General features: G+C 46.5%; 1 protein-coding gene across 2 annotated transcripts in view; it reads right to left on the reverse strand.

Annotated features, from left to right (window-relative positions):
- Positions 1-15,452: 15,452 nt before the first annotated feature.
- Positions 15,453-20,373, reverse strand: part of LOC142583301 (cubilin-like) — a 267,105-nt gene continuing 262,184 nt past the window's right edge. For both annotated transcript variants that reach the window (XM_075693717.1, XM_075693716.1), the window contains 2 exons: positions 17,876-17,987; positions 15,453-16,852 (listed from right to left, as the gene is read on the reverse strand). In XM_075693717.1, coding sequence (XP_075549832.1) covers positions 16,815-16,852; positions 17,876-17,987 — 150 coding nt within the window. In that variant the 3' untranslated portion in view covers positions 15,453-16,814. The remainder of the gene's footprint in view (positions 16,853-17,875; positions 17,988-20,373) is intronic.

The following is a 20,373-nucleotide window of genomic DNA, read 5'->3' on the forward strand; positions in this document are numbered from 1 at the left end:
GCAAGCGTACACAATTGCCTACATCCCCGTCGCTGCTACAGGCAACCTCAATAGGTAAACTCCCACGGCCTATCTCGAGAAGCTGGCTCCAGGCCAAATCAGAGAGGTCCGAATAAATCTCAGAAGAAACATACTTACTGTTGATGTGTTTAAGCGAACGTTCCTCGACACTTTGAAAGCTGTAGCTCAGCTAGGAAATATGCGTGTCCGCTCATTTATCGTGCATGGAGGTTGCACCACCGCCGGTGTTATATACGATGTGGATACAGATAACGATAATGGTTATCTACCAATGCTAATCTCCTGAAGTATCCATATCGGAGACATGCACCGTTTCGGATGGTCGAGGTGCATACAGCTCATTTTTGAGGGAGAGAACTTACCATCACATGTAAAAGTGAGATATGTGAGACATCCTGTCCGTCCATACGTCCCTAGGCCATAACAGTAGCGTAAATGTAAAAAAAAATTGGGCACGTGAGTGCTGTGTGCGCGCTTGCTGAGGTGGTGATCATGACGAGTCGACACGTGATGGGTGTGACTTGAAGTGCCCTAACTGCGATGGGTTGCACGACGAAACGTCAAAAGATTGTCCGGAATCAAAGACTGAAATGTACGTGCTAAAAAAATGGTGAGAGATCGCTGTACACACAAACAAGCAGCAATCGAAGCAGGAGATCAGCATCCACAAAAGGACAGTCTGTACTCCCTGAAAAGTCATCGCGCGCTCCTGTTATTCCTCAATCGCCAGGGCCACCTCTAGCCGCATCTACTCTTCTGAACACAAATGACTCTACTATATGCCCGCGCCTGCCAGTTCGGAGTACAGAAGTGCAGTCAGCATGGAACTTGAACCTTCGTCAACGGATGGGCAAATCAAGGCAATGCTTACGCAGTTGGTTCGTTCCTTCCCCATGTTGCTTATAGAAGATAAGACGCCCGTTGCCAAGGTTGCGGTACAAATTCTCGACGCACTAAAACCGGTGCTTGCTGTTGTATAAAAGCGAGCAAAAAACTTGACATCACCAACTTCAATGTTATCATTGCAGGAAAGGATCAGCCGCTGCCTAATATTTCAGTAGAACAAACGAGGTCTACGAGGTCACGTCAGAGATGTTAAACAGGGAGTGCTCAAGTATTGATTTCCAGTTATTTTAACATGATATACGAGCCGAATATGACACCGACATTCAAACTCTCTGGATACGAACAATTCGCGTCTGAGACAGGTGGAAAACCTATCAATGTTTTAGTATGCCTGCGATGTCACCTAACGTGTTCGCTAAACCAAGTTCCGGTGCGCAACAGCAACGAGTACGTTTCCATAACACTGGATCTAAAGCACCGCACAACTTAGATCATCGGTGGCTATATTTCTTCCAGGGGAAGATTTCACGCTGCACACCTGAATATTGTTCTTGACTCCAGCTAAGGGCCAGATGTTATCGTAGGTGACTTCAACACGCACCACCATCTTTAGGGTAGCAGCGACATAAACACTTGAGGAAGACAACCTCTTGACTTCACAAGCAGCAATGCTCTTTACATCCTGAACGAAGGCTCGCCAACATATTTCTGTGGCACAACGTACAGCAGCTGTCTAGATTTAGCTATGGCTTCACGATGTCTTTCTTATTCTGCTGCCTGCTGTACATATGCTGAAACGTATGGCAGGGATCACTAGCTACACTATTAAAAACGTTCGAGTGACCTATTGGAGCGACTGTAATTCTCACGGACGTTAACGACCTTCAATACATTTTTTTCGTTTCTTTGCTTTTCTATCCGCCGTTCTTTCCGTCTTTCAATTCCCCTTACCCCGCACGCAGTGCAGGGCAGCAAACCAGAATCTTATCCGGTTAACCTCCCTGCATTTCCCATCCCCTTTATTTCGCTCTCTCTCTCTACTTATGTACATTTGAGATGGTTTACCAAACTCCCAAGTTCTCATACGCGACGAATTTACTGGGATGCTTTTCTAAAGAAACTCGAAGAATTCTGCTGCTGTATAGTTTCTCCGAAAGAGATTGAAGAGCGCATTAAAGCTAGAATGCACGCATCAGCAGGGGTCGTCGCGACATCAAAATCCAGAACATCCGTTGACGTTGTACATGAAGAGCTTCGGGAAGTGCGACGTCGCGCTAAGAGGAAGTACAGGCGAACTAAATATACACCAAACATGACGTCACTGTGTGCAAAAAAAAAAAATCAAAGATACTTAGACATACTCGATAGACAGCGTTGGAGGGACCTTTTGCACCAGCCTGGAACCAAGAAAACCGTTGTTCTCGGTATAACATGTTGTACGAGCCCTGCCATCTTTTCCACAACGTTTACGTCCCTTCCGAGCTTTGGCTATCATCCAGATGCGAAGTAAGAAGGAGATCGCGGAAGATTTCTGCTTGCACCTCTCAGGCACTACAAAAGCAGTAGCTTCAGTGCTCAGGTGGGCTCCTTCAATAACGGACGATCGTCTCGTTTTTCCATTCACGCTGGAAGAGCTATGTGAAGAGATTTCTACTTCGAGACACTCAAATGCACCTGGGTACGATGGCATTACTTATTCTAAAGTAAGCCATCTAGGCCCTCGAGCGACTGAAGACCTTCTCGCTCTATGCAATCTCTTTTGGGCCTCGGGAAGTGTGCCCATACACTGAAAGAGAAGCAAGACCGTGGCATTAGTACAACCACAAAAGACAGCCCATGCTATGCTTTCCTACAGACCTGTGGCGCTTGCCAGTTGTATAGCAAAAACCGTGGAACGCGTGGTTTTCACTCGCCTAGAACGTTTTCTTAAAGCGTAATATATATCCAGACGCGATGACAGCTTTCAGAAAGGGGAGGCCGTCAATCGACAGCGCTATTGACCTAGTAACGACTGTTGAACATCAGAAACGTCGCCGTCTATTGACGGCTGCTGTCTTTCTTGATATCAAGGCTGCATTTGACGATGTTCTACATGAGGCAATTTTAAATGTCCTTGAAGAATATGGCAACGGTCGCCGGCTGCATCAGTGGATGACCAGCTATCTTCAAGGGAGAAGGATATTGCTGAGAACTCTAGACGGTGGTACAAGGAAGCATCCCGTTTATCGTGGTGTGCTTCAAGGAGGTACTGAGCCCAACTTTATTTAATGTTGCTCTCCTTGGACTCGCCAAAGAACCCGCAGGCACAGTCTCCGTCTCCGGGTACGCAGATGACATCTGCACATGGACCACGAGCTTAACGCCCTTGCACGTACAAACGAAGCTACAGCGTGCAGTGTCAATAATGTCGACATATCTAAATAATCGCGGACTACAGCTCCCATCGACAAAGAGTGTAGCCATGACATTTGTACCTAAGTCAATGGTCTGTTATCCCTTTATGATTGATGGGAAGATTACAGCTTCGGTAATTAACTATAAGTTTCTCTGAGTCACCACCGACCATGACTTATCTCGGTCAAAGCACATCTCTGCATTAAGAAAGAAAGAAAAGCTGGACAGCTTTGCTCAAGTCCTTCGACATATGTCTGGAAAATAGTGGGGGCAGTCTAAATCATCTCTTCTGCAGCTCTACCAGGCACTTTTTGTTGGCTACCTTCACTACAGTGCGCCTGTACTTTCTCGGATTAGTAAAGCTGTGGTACGCACACTTGAAAGTGCTCAGGCTCGCACTCAAAGAATTCGCTTAGGACTACCACGATGTGCTTCTACTTGGGCACTATTGCAGAGGCACGCGCGTTCCCAGCTCGAGTTCATCTGCAACACGAGTCATTGCGAGTTCATCTGAGGCTACTGACTAGAAACAGTAATCATTCACTGACAAGCGTCACAAGCACACGGCCTGACGCCCCCTCATCAGAAGCCGTGTTGTCGCAACAAGCTCTACTGTCGTCGGACTTCACACTGCAGGGCACACTGGAAGTTCCACTCTTGACGGTGCAAGACTCTCTGGACGGCGGCAAAGCCGACGGAGAGACTCTCAATCCCCGGAATAATGAAGTTGTCGAAAATGCCGCGCGCTGGGCTCAAGCATTTCGCGTTATCCTACATTGCTTACATGTAAGGATGTACCGAACATGTTCTTGCAGATGGTTGTGTAACACAGACCTCTTCTGTGTGCAGCTTACACGGCACGTGGAATGGAGATGCCGCAACGGTTCAAGATAGGAATTTTTCCCGGTATCGCATCAACGCCTTGCCCATACCTCCATCAAAACTGATATGGCGCGACAACGGGACCACCCCGAGCATCGGCAGGAATGCCTCCATAGACTTGACGCTGGTTTACGATTACGGCTTCGACTTCGGTTGTGGAGAAGCCAGGAAGAACTCATCCATTGATTACGGCTCGGTGTTGCGTACACTTGCCGATGCCTTCAGAAGATTGGACGAGAATGGGACCCTGACTGTAGCCTCTGCTACACTGCCGAGACAGACCACATACTTTGCTTGTGCCCTCAATATGCGGCCTTAGCGAGGGACACTTAAGTTTACTGTTGACTACTTGGACTCCCGCCACTTTTCTGAAGAAAAGATTTCAGGTGCGTGGAGAAGAGTTGACCCAACGTACAATAGGATCACTCTTGAACTTTCTATGTGAGACCAGCTTAGACAGGTGCTTCTAGGACCTGTTAGACGTGAAGACAATGCGAAATGTGTTTTACCAATAACGTTTTCTGCGGACAAGGTTACTCCTGCGTGTAGTGCGTCTAAAGCGCGCATCCGAGTATTGGAGAACGTGTATATAGTAGCTCATTGTACCCTATCATAATCGAAATATAATATTTGAGAAGTTGATTAGTTAATTAAAACTAATAATGAAACTAGGCGGAATCCAAAAAAAGAACAACCTGATTATCTCGAAGCGATGGCAAACCACATTACTTTGGCTTTGTGGGGCTGCGTGGCATTTCCATATTTTTAAATCTTCGTGCATGATAGTTGGGACTCTCTCTATGTTGTGTCTATGTCTCTCTATGGTGCATGTTCACAGTCTGAATTAAAAAAAAGATGCTGAAGTGAAAAAAATACGGGCCAAGTAGCCGCCGCTGGTGCTTTAGTGCGCTTGTGCTCCAATTGTCAGGGTTTGCAGAAATAAAGCGGAAACATGAATTAACAGCCGTGGACATCTGGGCCAACAATGATGCCGTAAGCTTTTAGCAGCCATAATAAGTGAACAGGTAGGCGCAACTCAAAAGAAACCTCAAATGATGTGGGTAACAGAATACCCTGGTCATGATACTTTAAGGTAGGGGTAAGCATGGGCGCGCATCGAAGAAGACCCCCCCCCCCCCCCCCCCCGCTTCCCCGTATTCGGCGCCTATGCTGATGCGCATCTTGGGTGATGATCCGCTGTAGGTAATTGTTGCCACTCGAAGTGGTGTTTGGGCCAGGAATTCACCAAGCACATAGACGAGTACGTCCGATAGTAGGAATGATAAAAAAGGGTTTATTTTACATTATTTACACGGGATCAAGATACGGAAGCCTACTTTATGCAGGACCATATTAAACCTCTGAGTTCACATCAGGACGCGTCAGCTCCTCCTTCACCGCACCAAAGGCCTCCACTTTTAATACCGTCGTCTTCCGTAGGTGACCGGACTAGTGAATCTGAAGACTGTGGCGCGGCCTACCACAGTAATCGAATTGGTCGCGATATGCCGCCCATGATATCGCACCATTCCTCTGAACTCCGCTTCCCATGTTGTACCTTGCCCCCCGCATATTTAGCAAGCGCGTAGCAATCTGGGAATCCGAGGTCGAAGCCATTCTCCTGATAGCATTCGATGATGGCCCTTTCCATCATTTGCTCAGGCTGTAAGCTGCTGGTAGAAGGGCCTTTTGTTGACCCGTCAACCGTCGGTCTCAACGCTGCGTTGACTTCTGGATAGGCGCTGTTGAATGAGTGGGGTCGCCTCGTAGTAAACGTCTGTTTAAGGCCCTTGGTCGTGTTGAGACGTAGCAGACCCTTCCGCAGCCAAGGAATTCGAACTGAGGGTTAACCGCTCTCAGTTTGCCCGAAGCGTCGATGTTCGGCCGCGACCTCGAAGGTTGTTCTGGAAGTGATGGCTGATGTCACGTTGGTGTCATCCCCGAGGTGTTCAACGCCTCTTCTTGCGTTTTGAATTTGCGAATGAGGTACAGCCCCGGATGCTCTTCAGTTGGGCAAAGATGACATCTTGGCCATTGTTGCTGGCGTCACACCCGAGAATGTATTCTCATCAAAAGTCTGGCGAGACAAGCGCGGGTTGTTAAGACAAAGCTTCCTTCTCAAAGCAATCCACATGTTCCGAATGAGCTTCGGAAATCTTCCACTTTCGTGCGACTCACGCACTAACATTTTCTTTCTCTTGCCCACAATGACCAGCACTAAAGAAATAACAAAAAAAAAAATGTTGCGTGCATGGCACGCTTCAAACTACTTGAAGATTGGAGCTTAGTTCTAAATACGTTCACACACTCCCTAAGCGATACTGAAAACGCTGCCGTGTTATGAATGCACGCGCGAGGCACGCGCCAACACTTTGCATCTCTGTGCCCGAGCAAGACACGCCCTAAGGTAACGGTACAAAGACTTTCTAAAATTGTGCGGTTAATAAACGACGGCTCCTCCAAATAACGCGTCTTACTTTCAAAGAAAAAATCTCGCGAAACCATCTGAAACGTGAACTGATATTCGAGCGTGTCATACAGGTTTCTAACAGGTGACCTAGACTTGTCGGTGCAAACATATCGCAAAAAAAAAGAAAGAAAGAAAACTTATCTGCTTAAATGAAAGAACGAGATATCGAGAAAAGAAAGTTTCAAAAATTTATGCGCGCGCAAACCATCACTTTCAGAATATTGATGAGCTTCTACAATAAAACATCTAAACAAAGCTCAAAGTGATGGATATCTCAAAACGTTTAACCAAACTTTAAAAATAAAGAATCTAGCAAACTGTTGTTTCCACAAAAGATGTATCACCGTTATTCATTCCGAATAGCCGAAGGTTGCGTTATCTTTTTAAGCCGTGCTCGAGGCGGGCGCGGTCTGAAAGCGCTTGTCAACCAGGGAATACAGAGGGCGCGTAGGCCATTCCCCTCGCTACGGACCCTTGACACTTTACGTACTGTCGACCTGCCTTCTAGGAATTGAACTACGAAGTCGCTACCTGGTATGACCACTTCGCGTCGCCTTAGCGCAGCGCTCTCCAGTGCCATACAGGTTACACCTCGAAAAGAACCGAACGAGGGGGAACATAATTGCCTCCTTGCTTTTGTCCTCCTCTGCGCCGAACGTCGCTTTTTCTTCTTCCTCGTCTGGTGGCTCGGACGCGCTCTGACTATTTTTAGAAACATTCCAAACGACAAACGTGCCTTTCTCATTCTTTAACTACGCTCCCGGTTTTCGCTTGATTCGGCCGCGTTGCCTTCTCGGCCGCATTGCTGACTCTTCGACGCCTTTCTTTTATCACGCTTTCTGGTGCTAATTTTCGAGTAGTAGTAGTAGTATAAAACTTCTAATAAAAAATCACATTCAGGTCCAGTGGGTAGTATTTTCGAGTAGTAGTAGTAGTAGTATAAAACTTTTATTGAAAACAATCACATTCAGGTCCAGTGGGTGGGTCCCTCAGTCCAGGGCCCCACTGGCGATCGCGGCACGCCGGGCTTGGTCGAGAAGGGCCAATTGGTTCTCCCGCACCGTGCTGGCTAGCCACAGCTCCCACTGCCTACTGTTGGAGTTTTGCCCCATAAGGGGTGATTGGATTTCTTGTGGCCGACTCTGGCACGACCATGTGATATGGTCAAGAGATGGCCGCCCTCCGCACCAAGGGCAAGTGTTGGGATAGAGTGCGCCTTTGCTTTCTTCCCGTTGGCGGCTGCTCAGCCTGACCAACTTCAGAGATTTCTGTCGGGGAAATCGGAAAGATTTCCTCCTCCAGCTTAATTACTTCTCTGGAGCTAGCTGTTTCGTCCTCTTCCTTTGCACGCTGTTCATCGTCGCAACTCAGCGCATGACGGCGAATTTTTATCGGGGAAATCGGAAAGGTTTGCTCCTACAGCTGAACTACGTCACCGAAACTAGCTGTTTCATCCTCTTTTTGTGCACTTTGTTTATCGTCGTGTCTTATCTGCTGAGCTAGTTGGTCTGCTTTGGACCTCGTCAAAGCCATGACCTGGGCTTCAGCAAACGTACACTCACTTTTATTCAGCGGCGACTCTGCGCTGTTCGATAAAAGCTAAGGGTAGCCTCCCGGTAGCCCATTGGAGATTGCTGCCACGGCCTCGATATCTCCGAAAGGTCCCTCTGTGGACAGCGCGTATTTTGCGAGCCAACTCACCTTCACTGAACTAGACACGCCTACCTCGGCTTCGCTCAGTCGGGCTACGACTTGCGACGCAAGCAATCGCTCCCACCATGGGGCTTGGTGAAATGATTGCTCCTCACAAGTCCGTTCAAAATTGATCAGGTAGAGACAGATGTCATCGCCTGTATTGTACGGCCGAAGTAAACTCGCCAATTTCGCGCTTTCCGTTCGTGGCGGGGTCGCGTCCGCACCACGCTCTACTCTCGCTTGGCATGGCACGGCAAGAACTTTATTTTAGTCCAGAGAAATAGGGTCCGAGGGCACAAGCCCCCAGGCTAAGTCGGTGGCTCCGCCCACGTAGGCACCGGTAAGCCAAAGGCTTTCCCGATGTCGAGCTCTCCGGACGGCCAGGAGTCGATCTTGGAGGACTTCGCTGGATATGCGTCGACTCCAGTCCTCCTCACTGTTGAGATCCGAAGCCCTTTGGTTGGGGCACAGCCAGAACATATGATCAAATAGACATGGAGTGTGTCCACAACTTTTACATTCCGCGGGATAATCCTGGTCAGTTTTGTTAAGCACGAAAGGTGTGGGATAAGATTTAGTTTGAATCATTCTTAATGTGACTGCCTGAGCTCGGTTGAGCTTCTGATGGGGGTGAGGAAAAGACCTCCTGCCGTCCCTATAGTGTGAGGTGATCTTGTGAAAAGTAGTAAGTGGTCGTTATAGTTTTATTTTCGCGAACTCAATTCCAGCCTGCCTTCGTTCCGCAGCAAAACTGACAGTTGGGCGAGTTGGTAAGGCGCTCGTGGTGAAATCTGTAGCGCGCACAATAGACAAGGACGCAGAGGAGGTGGACACACAAGCGCTCACGAATTGTGAGTAAGCGCTCGGGTGTCCACCTTCACCGCGTCCTTGTCTATTGTGCGCGCTACAAATTTCACCACGAGTGCCTTCCTTCCCTCTGGAGCTCAATTTCTGCCACCTTTGTTCCTTCTCGCGCACTTCTCTTCCGCTCTTTCTTTCCTCTCGCGACATATCTTTTCCCAGGCATCCGTGAGCTCGTCCTCATGGAAACCTACTTCATCAATCGCCGCACGAATTTCGGACTTCCTAAGCTTATGGTTAACATCCGTACGGAGCTCTGCTGCCAAGAGCAACAGCTCTTCTTTATTTAACACTGTGATATGTAGCAAATGATGCGTATAGATATGTATAGGAACTATAGTTGCACTGAAATGAAAAAAGAGCTAAATTGGGAATCACTTTCGCCATGCCGAAAGAAATTGCGGTTAAAACTATTATACCAAACATTTATTAACGAAACTGGAATTGAAAGCGAAAGTTACTTAAAACAGCCAAATTATATATCTGCATGGATTGACCCCAAGTAGAAAATTAGGCAATACCAGGACAGGACGAACCTGCATGCAAATTCTTTTTTTTGAATAAAATATATCACTCAGTGGAATCGACTGACGTCTGAGCAAGTATGCAGTGTTAATAAAGATGTGTTTTTTTTCAAGATTGTAACCCACTTGCTTTAGCGCCTTCGGGCAAAGCGGGGAAATATATGAATAAAGAAATAAAGAAAAATCCCCATGATATATCCATGCCGCCCCCATGAGATAATCTCATGGGTGGCGTCAATGGAAAAGAAACCTGCCATGAGTATCTACTTAAGAGGAAGAAATACGAAATAAGGAAAGAAACAATTTATGATAACTCAAAGGGAAGCTCATTACTTTTAGAAGCGAGGTCAGGATGCTTTAGAACACGCACTAACAAAGCGACATTAAGAAGGAAGAAGCATGTGCTTGCGGCGTTAAAGCTAGGGACACGATGCAGCATGTTTTATTAGAATGTGAAGATATCTGTCCAGCGGTCTATTTAGGAATCACTGGCCTCCTTGAAGCCCTTGGGTTAAGCGAGAGCCGGGACAAAACAAACATGTTCGCAATAGAAATTAGTAAGAGGCGATTGGAAAATTCGTGGAAGCAAAGTAGGAAAACGACAAAAAACGGTGTCGTACAGAAGCAAAGTTCGCAATAGGGGGTCAGAAAATTTGGTTGTGGGAGTTCATAGAGTTCTTTCTTTACCTACGTAGGACATTAGGCAGTATAATAGCAAGAGCTTGGTGGCGCAATCCACCGCCCCGTTTCAAAGGGGACGCTCATAACATCCATCCATCCATCATCACGGCGGCGGTCGGTCGCGACGGCTGGTGACCCAGCGCACAGTGTTTACGTGGTCGGTACTGCGGTGAAACTACGTTCGGCACAATCCTGCGGGCGCGTTTTTTGAAGGCTGGTTGGCACTAGAATAGCTGTCACCTACAAACATACCTACGAACATACTCCGAACTGTGATTCAGGTTAATGGCCTTCGAGATCGACATGCACGCGTGATGAAGAATTTGGAAGCCACGCGAGGTAGCGCCCAGTGGTTCCGCCAGCCACATGTGGCGCTCCCGACCGATAGTGGAGAGGAGGAAAGGGGGAGGGTATGGCAGCTGGACTTTTGCTCATGCGGTAAGGCGTTCGGTAAAGGAGACAATGGCCTCCGTGGTTGCCTCCAGTTGGCTTGTGAGGTGGAGCATAGACCTTCCGCTGCTGGCATGGGTGTTGCTAGGGTGTCTCGATGTCCTCCTCGCCCGCCGCTCCGTTCAGGGTGGAGACATTCTTTGACGGCGCCGGTGCCGCCAGAACCGGTTCGTTCTAGCAACCACCGCCATGTTCATGCCCGCCGCGCGCGCTGCACGGTGCAGGTGGTAGGACGTTGCTGCGACGAGTTCGCTGGGTGTCGTCGGCACAAAATGCCCGGCTGCTGCGTGCCGTTGTGCAGTAATCACTCAAGGTGTTTGTGTCAGCCAATTCTTCCACACACCGTCAACGACTAGCTACGATGTCGATAACGCACAGTACATATCGACCTGCTGTCGGCAGGTATTCAAGAAGCGGAAGCCGAGATTGAAGCTATCGACGACGCGGAGATGCCGTTTGTCGAAGAGCGAACATCAGCTGAGTGCGAGATTTTGTTTCATATCGGTGGGTTTCATATAAAAGGGATCCTCAAATCTATTGGCCACTGGGAGCAGTGCAAGCCTGCATTGTTAGGCTCAAGCAGCAATGAACATGAGTACATGACGTCCTACAAGGAATACGTCTCTGAAGGCAGCAACCTTCATTACCCAAGTGATGCAGTCATGCTAGTTCTCAAATCTTGCGAGAAACATTTTAATGGTATCACCACCGTGATGGAAAGCGTTTTCACCATGAAATCTCCTTTGAAGGCTGTAGCCGCATACTTGACAAAGTTGTTGCGGTGGGGCGTAACGGACGCCTGTCAGGAACACAAAGAAACAGTGGAAAAGCTCCTTATGTCAAACTACGCGAGACTGAGGCTGCGTGTACACCTGCGTCAAGCCGCGGCAACGGGACTTGACGGGCATCTAAGCAAGACGTGTGCAGGAGTGAGCCTACAGTAAACACTGAAATTAAATTTAAATGCATATCGCCAGAATTCAAAAACTTTCGTTTCATTGTGTTACTCTTTTAATATAGTTTTCGTTCATGTGTTTATTTTTACTTTGCTGTGCATGCTGATTTTTCACCTTGTGTCTGTACAAGTTTCCCGCTTTTTTTCCCAACATAGAGAGCTCAGCTGCAAGCTGACATTCTAATTTATTTTGTTCAAGTTAATTCAAGGCTTCTTTGTAGTTTCTGGTCGTTTGTCTGAGATCTACGAAAGACCTGTGGCAATTGACACCTCCTGACAGCTCACATAATAAAAACCTGCATGGCAACCCAAACGTCGTGACCGAAATCACGTATCTACTCGTCACTTATTGACCTCTTTTCTTTACCACCGTCATCTTCTTATGCAATGGGAATTTCCAGGGCTGCATACCAACATGCTCACAAGCAACACAGGTTCACGGCGTAACTCTTCTTGAACAGAAATGCTGGCAGCGTAGCAATTTTTGAATTCCTCTATGAACGCTTGTGCTAAACGCATCATTTCCCACTGTGAAACAAAGTGATTGCCTCGCAACTTATCTTCTGTATTTACAGTTCGTAAACAAACACGCCAGGCCGCTGATCAGTGGTTGCAACGCGTTTTACGAGGCTACTTCCAGACGACAGCTTTAAAACGACACTTTTTTGTTGAGCTGGCATAAAAGAGGGGCCTTAGGGAATGCGCACATATTTTTTCGGTGCAAAAATATTTCTTAATAGTAGAGAAATTCGTAATCGAAGTAATCGAAGTAATCAAAAAAGCGCACTGCTTTCGTCAAACCGCTCATCCACACGCGCGCCAACAACGCGCCGCTCGAAGCGGGCAAGAACATGGCGGACGCCGTAGCAGACGACGCACTTGTCTCCACCCTGAACGGAGCGGCGGGCGAGGAGGACATCAAGGCACCCTAGGTGTTGCGCGGCCACACCCTATACGCTCACTCGCATTCCTGGTGAGCTGCTCTGCATACGCTCTGGTGTGAGCAGTAAACGTCACGCTAACGCTTTTTAATAGACAGTTTTAGTTACACGTACGTAGAGGCTTTGCGTACGTAGAGCGTCTACGTGTGAGCAGTGCGCATGCGCAGAACGTAGCGGGCGCGCGCGCGTCTCACGGACGTACGTGAGATTCAATTCTTTGCGTGCGTTTCTTGCGCACGTAGACAGCTTCGCGCGGGAGTTCCGCAAGATCACGAACAAGGGATAGCGGGCCGCGCGCGCGCAGACGGCTCGCATCGAAACACGGCGACAGGATTGAATTGGCTACCGCCGTGTTCACATTTCCCTATAGATGGAGCTACGGGGTCCCTCTTGGCGTGCGTCGCGTACGTGCACCTAAAAGCGTTTCAGATGGCGTGCACGTAAGGTACGTAGGCTTTTCACGTTTGCGTACGTGAAGCATCTACGGACGTGTAACTAAAACTGTCTAATATTTCGCTTTGCGCAAACTCCGACGCGTTCGCGTCGGGCCCCGTGTTTCTGCACCGCTCTTTCTCTTTGGGCATCAATGACTGACAAGCTCAAAGTAAGGGTTTTCGAGGCCACCAGATGTTATCGCGGCAGATACCGGCTGGACTGCCTTTTCAGCATGTTCGATATGCCTTCACCAATGTGGAATCGCCAGCGCTTGCAAAAGGCGACGCAGCAAGCGCATCATTAGAAGCCAACCATGCTTGAGCCCGCGCCGCGGACTTCCATCCCATCGAGGACTGCTTTGGCACGCTTTAAAGAGAAAGATAGGGAGAGAGAGAGGTACTATTTAATGGATCCTGGAGAGGTTCGCATTCCTAGAATGCTACTTCACATGGGTAGGATGAAAAATGGAATGATGTGCACAGTTCACCTCAAATTTACACAGCATACACAAGACACACCACTCGACTAAAGTGTTTCTTAGGAAATACAAAAAGTCCCTTCGTTGCGCGAGATGCACGGATATGTAGTAGTAGACCATTGGCCAAGTACGCGTCTTAGCTGAAGGGTTTGTTAAATTTTTCAGTGCGGACGTCAAGGTCCTTTTCAGTAGTGTAACTAGCTTGACGTGATAGTTCTGCGGCAACCGTATGTTTGAACCCGTATGGGTTTCCTTTGTAGCATTTGCTACGATTAGGTGGACGTCTCATTTTCTCTACATTAGTGTAAATAGCCTGTAAGCGCAGATTAAGCAGGTTATGTGATCCCGCACTTTGCACGCAGGTCAAAGTGGTGACCTTATCCGTTTCATTCTAAATAGGAAATATTTTGTGTTTGCCACGTTTAGACGAATTCAGTGAAGACACGCTCAATCGCGCCTGTTAATGCTACATGGCATGCGAAACCCATACTTAGGATTGTAAGCCCGAACAAGTCCATACTGCTTTTTCGAATCAGTCCAGGCAGCGCCAGCCAGATCAACCGGAGCAATCGTCAATACGATCTGCCCTCTTTGATGCATCTCTGTATGCCAACTGGACTCCGCTGAAGAGAGGCCACTCTGGTTTATCGCTTATGGCTAGGGGTGGCTTTCAAGAAATCTTACTCATTTCGCATTGGAATGGCCGACAACGCTCTCTGCAATGCCTGTCTTTGCGAGGAGACGCTAGAACACACTCTGTGCGACTGTCCTGAATATAATGTTCAGCGACAGTCCCTGGCATCCGTTCTAGCGCACCTTGACACTAGACCATTGTCACTCGAAACGATTTTCACATGTCGCCGACAGAAGACATCGAAGCTAAAGCCGACGAAGGGAATACTGTTTTTGAAAGAGACGGGATTGGACAAGCGGCTGTGACAGTGATATCACGTATCACGCAAGGGTGATGGACTCTAACTGACGATGTGTGTGCTGTGCTATGTGCTCTCTCTCTCTCCCTTCCCCATCTTTCATCCCCCCATTCCGCTCCCATGTGTAGGGTAGCAAACTGGTTGTGCTAAACTGGTTAACATCCCTGCCTTTCCTTCTCCACTTTTTTCTTCCTTCCTTCCTTCCTTCCAGATAGCACACTGCGCGCGCCAGGCAAAACAAAACACAAAAGCTGATCAGTCGGTCCTAAATTTAATGTATCAGTATCATCAGTGGGCGAACAAAGAAAACGTAAACTTGCTGTAAACGTTTAGACTAGGGACTTGTCGCTTGTCTTCGTCAGGAACCCTTGATAGAAGACTCCGTGTCAAGACGTGGCCCTCCGTTAGGGCCCTTCCCGTGTTCGCCCGCTATTTGTCAATCGAAGTCTCCAATTTCGTTTGACCTGCTTTAGTTTTTCAAAAGTCCAATGAGCGGCAAAATGAATTATACCCCATTACAGGCTTTGTGAACGATCTTTGTTAAAGAAAAATTGCGGCAAGCAATCAATTTTGTTCCCATTGTGTTTATGTTTTGCCGACTGGCCAACGAAAACTTGCCAAGCTCCAGGAAAATCTTTTTTGTTTGATGTACACAAATGTGGTACTTCATAGTTGCGAGCGTTGTTTCTCGAAAAGAAAAAAAAAATATAACAATTTTTAAAGTTGTGATCCTCTTTCTTGCGCTCGTCGCTGCACTCTGTGAAAAAGAAATTATACTCTTTGGTTTGAATACGGATTTCGCTTGAAAATTTACATTAATGAGAAATTGCTGTAGTTATCAGAAGCGGCGTCAACGTCCGCCTAACAACCATGTGAAACACTACACATAAACCACTTAAATAACGCAATTTATTGTTTCACGTACTGTACAAAATACTTCGCAGTAGACGAAGGTGTCACGGCAGATGATGATGCCTTACAAGAAAAAAACAACAACTTTACTCACTACATTTTTCCAGGCAGCTCTGCGGTTGCCTTTCAGAGTTATTCCCTTTGAGTCGTGAAAACAACAAACATACGGGCGCAAGCAGAAAAGCTAGAAAGTATTTTTAAATGGAAAGTAATCCTTTTAAGAACTCTCACATAGCACATAGGGTAGGGCACGTAGGCCTCAGGAGCCCCGTGCTATCTAAGGTAAGCAATGCTCGCTTCTGCTCGGTTGTACTAATGCAACCGATAGGTCAACGTTAAGTAAATACAAAGCAGCGCAACCTGGAACTCGCACGAAGAAAGAGGACGGAACGAGCGCTTTTTGCGCTGGTTGCCCGCCTTTATGTTTACTGAATGTGCACCAGCGAGCCCAGCTACAAGTACTGCTCAGGAACAACTCTAATACAACAGCTGCGGTATTATTTAGCGGTGCAGCGTTATTTAACGGTGCAGCATCTGCATCCGGATTCCATTGGTGCTTGTGATTGCCATCCAATGCGCGTCCCGTAGAATCTTTCGTTCCAGATTTGGCATTTACTTTCCAATGCGAAATGGTGCAATTTTTTTTTGTATCGCTTGAAATTTAAAATTTTTATGGCTGCTGGTGAGTTCGCGTACCTCTGTGTGCCTCTGGTGCCTTGTCTGTCACTAATCGGAAGCTGAATGCGAAAGAGCTGTGAACTGAAATGACGCATAATAAAGCATCACGTGTTGTGGTTCTCCCTTCCAAATATGGCGAGTAGGGATGTAATAATTTTTCACAACAATTAAGCGTTGTTTAGCTCTTATCTGCATTTCATTGCGTAAGCTACCTGTTAACGAAGTTCCCTTAACAAATCGCCATCTGTACTTCTAGATTTCTGCCAAGTTTATTGGTATGGTAACGTTACTTATATATTAAGCTATGCGCAACGATCCAAACCACCTTCCATTAGCGATGTGTTTAAAATGAAAGTGGTCAGTGTTCCTCAACATGGTGCTTATCGGCTTAACATTGTGCGAAACCGGTAAGATAAGTACTGCCTATTGTGAAAAATGTGGAGACAACGACAGATACGTTTATTGAACGATTCGTGCCTGCTTCCGGAGCCTAATGGATATGAGGCGTAGAGTTTAGCCGAAAGTCAAGCCTCTCTGAAACAGTTATAAATACATTGATGATGCGTTGTTTTGCTGCCGTCTTCCTTCGTGTCTTGCGAAATTCTTTTCTGTGCAATATTGTTGAACTAGAAGCGCAATTTCTGCGGCGAATGTGGTGGCTATCCTCCTGCTGACAGCCCAATGCGTGTCCGCTGGTCTGCAAGAGGCATAAAAAAATTGTGAGACAAAACGACATTATAAGAAGAGCGAAATAAAGAAAAAAATTAGCGAAATCTTGCCAATTCTATTACGAATAAACAGAAATATAGCAGTTCTACTTTGAAAAGGAATCCGTAAGCGCTCGTGATGTAGCAAGTTCGACGCAGGGAGTACTACATGGAGGATTACGACAGAGCCACAGTGATAATGGTAAGTTCACTGGCATAGGCGATGCGGTGATATTATCACAAATAATAAGAATATTGAGGAATCGTTAGGCGTTGGCACTACAAACCCTTTCTTCATTATCGATATGAGCTTATAGGTATATCGGAGTAAACACTGGTGCCTGGACGTCAATAGGTATCAGTACATGCCGTAAAACGGAGACCATGGTCTCCGTTTTACACCATGTAGATTTCCCGCAATATGTCAGCAATCCTAACTTTTCCTTTGTGTTTAATTTTACGCGATGGGGAACTCACTGGGTCTGAGGATTATGCTATAAATAACGCTGTTACGAGTTGCACAAATACTACGAAGGGAAAAAAAAACAAGAAAACCGCACACACTGCAACTGTGCGTGATAATTTTGGATACCAGGAGTACCGGTCCCTGACTCTCAGTTGTTGGATTATTCGGGTGTGATGTCCCAAAGCAACGCAGAGTCTTCGAGACGCACCATGCTCGAGATGAATGTGCATCAGCCAAGCTTCTTTAATGCGCACCCAAATATCAAAACGTGAGTTCATTCTCCCCGCACTGGCGTGCGACGACGACCGCGGCTGTGGACCGAAGCCCCGAATTTGCGCTCAGCAGCAGAAGGTTGCTGCCAACGGGTGTTCTGGCATGTACTTAAGCAAGCACTAAGGGCCACAGCGTACGCTCGGACTAAAGTGCCCAAAGCGTTCCTTGTGCGTTTAGTCGTGCCTCAGCCGCAGCACACGTCAATGTGCACCCGCTTTCTTTTTAACGTTTACAACTTGACCGCAATTGGCAAGTAATCATTCAAAGATCTTACCGTCGTGTTGAACCTTGAACCTGGCATAGAAGCCGACACCGGCGTTCTTTTCGTTCGTGACCATTTTGATGAGAAGTTGGCTGCCTGAAGACTGAAGCGTCGCTGGCATGTCCTGTGTTTTGAAACAGATGGCGTGAGAATGCACAATGTAGACCAAGATAAATATTACTTTTTCTGAAAAGATATTTTCAAGCCCAGGCATCTTCAACTTACAGTGATATGAAACGACATGATCGCGTACTTTTTGAACATCAGCCCATACTGAGTCAGATTATCATATTGCGAAATTGCCGTTATGGCCGAATGCTCATCAGGCTGAAGAGAAATAAATGCAGGCGCTAAAACGTATTCCGCAAGTATTCCATGAAGCATTCAAGGGACACAAACTCAAACTGCTTGGTTGCTCCACAAGTACGACTTTAGCTTGATATTGAAGTTAACGTTCCTTGTTTCAGGTGCTGAAATCGTATTGAGCAAGAATCGACACTGAAAAAGAAGCTAGCCTGCTGTTTGGTTCTTCGTCTTGTAAGGCGTGACAGCAGCAGCGACTCGCAAAAGTCATACAATGGTAAAATATTAGCGTAAATATCAGACAGAAATATTATACAATTAAATTAAAATTAAATTATCTGGTTTAATTTACGTGCCTAAACCACTATCTCATTAGGAGACACACCGTTTTTGGGGACTCCGGATTAAGTTGGGACCACCTGGGGTTCTTCAACGTGCACCTAAATCTAAGTCCACGGGTGTTTTTGTGTTTCGCCCCCATGGAAGTGCGGCCGCCGTGGCCAGGATTCGATCCCGCGGCCTCGTGCTTAGCAGCCCAACACCATAGCCACTAAGCGACTACGGCGGTTCATAAGTATTATAAGTCGCAAGCCAGAAACTTCACAAGACTGAAGAATCATTCAGGGTGAAAAGGAGAAAAAAATGTATCTGTCACATGATGCAGCAAGCTGAATGCGGAATAGAGAATAAAAGATCGCAAATAAACTATTGTGTACCAAAGCATCGGCGGTGGGGGGGGGGGGGGGGGGTGATAATAAATACAGATTTTTGATATCGTCACTATACTGAAGGAATTATTTGCATGTAAGTAGCCTCATTCATACAGGGTCTTTGTTGGAAATAAAGAGTGCATAGCACGTTTGAAGGTCTGTCATTCTTTCTAAGGATGACATTTCAGTAGGATGCACAATATACTATTTTAATACGACACACTATTCGCATCTGAAGCAAAGCGTAGCCAATGTTTCTACTGCTAGAAACTGCACAATTATTTACCAATTTCTGAAGATTGTGTGTACTTCAACGTTTTATGAATATTTAACCATAGGAAGATTATTCTCAATCATCAGTTCCAAAGCACGTATTTGTTGACCCGGATGCCTAAATAACCTTGCTGCTCGTTGGTGTAGCGTGGAAAGTTTTTCCACGTCCGTAGTGTTATACGTGCCTCAGAACAAAAAAAAATATAGAAAAACAAAACTAATACGCTATTGAATCAGGGAGGAATATAGTTCATTTCTGCCAGAGAGAAGAGGTGCGTTACGAAAACGGTAAGTCATGCCAATTCCTTTAAAAAATTTTCTCAGTGTGTTGCCGACATGGTTACTCTAGTTTAATTTTTTTTTCTGAAATTTGACTTCCAAGAAGCAATGATTGTGAACATGTTCTATCGCTGCGACCCTATAGCATATTATGTCGTATAGCCTATAGCATATTATATAGCATATAGCGGATTGTCTTGAGGGGTGGAAGAGACCAAACGTTGTTTTCGTAAGCTTCGAAAAAAAGCTTAAAATATAACAATAATATACAACTATTACACCTACTCTGAAACTGAAGGGACTCAAACTTCCATCCTGTCTTTTCTGTTTTTACGTGGGAAACTTCGTGAGTCAAAGTTCGCCCTCCCCCCCCCACCCCAACCTTATACTCTGCCCCTATCCACCTGTGTCTTATCCACTTTGAAGATGCCCTCGTTGTCGCCTTCTAGACAAATGGCAAAAGTCCGGATAGCCATTCAGGCAGCTCCGGAAAACGCCACTGGATAGACAGACATGAATCCCGTCTGTTGTGGCCAGTGCTTCAAATGCCAATGAATTATTTTTTTCGTTTGCTACGAATCCTTTTTGATTCCTTTGGTCCATAACCAAGTTGGCTATGGTCTAAAGTAACTTTTCAATTATATATTGTATCCAGTGAAATGGAAACAAATTTATTATCATATTTATGCGATTGCTTCCTTCGCGTGGCTGGACACAAGGGCTGCTGGTCACGTAACCGCAGAGAGCGCACTGTCGATACTTGAAAGGTCACTGAACTCAGCCAAGCCAATGAGGGGCCAAACCAGGATAAAGATATCGCATGCCTTTTGATAAACGAATTTACCTCGACTATAGTTGTCATTGGTTGAAGCTTGCGTTGTTTCACTTGCGCTGCAAACTCATTCAAATGGTTGGTAACTTTTTACCTTTTGCCAAACTGCTGCT

This window comes from Dermacentor variabilis, chromosome 5 (assembly GCF_050947875.1).
Source record: "Dermacentor variabilis isolate Ectoservices chromosome 5, ASM5094787v1, whole genome shotgun sequence".
NCBI lineage: Eukaryota > Metazoa > Arthropoda > Arachnida > Ixodida > Ixodidae > Dermacentor > Dermacentor variabilis.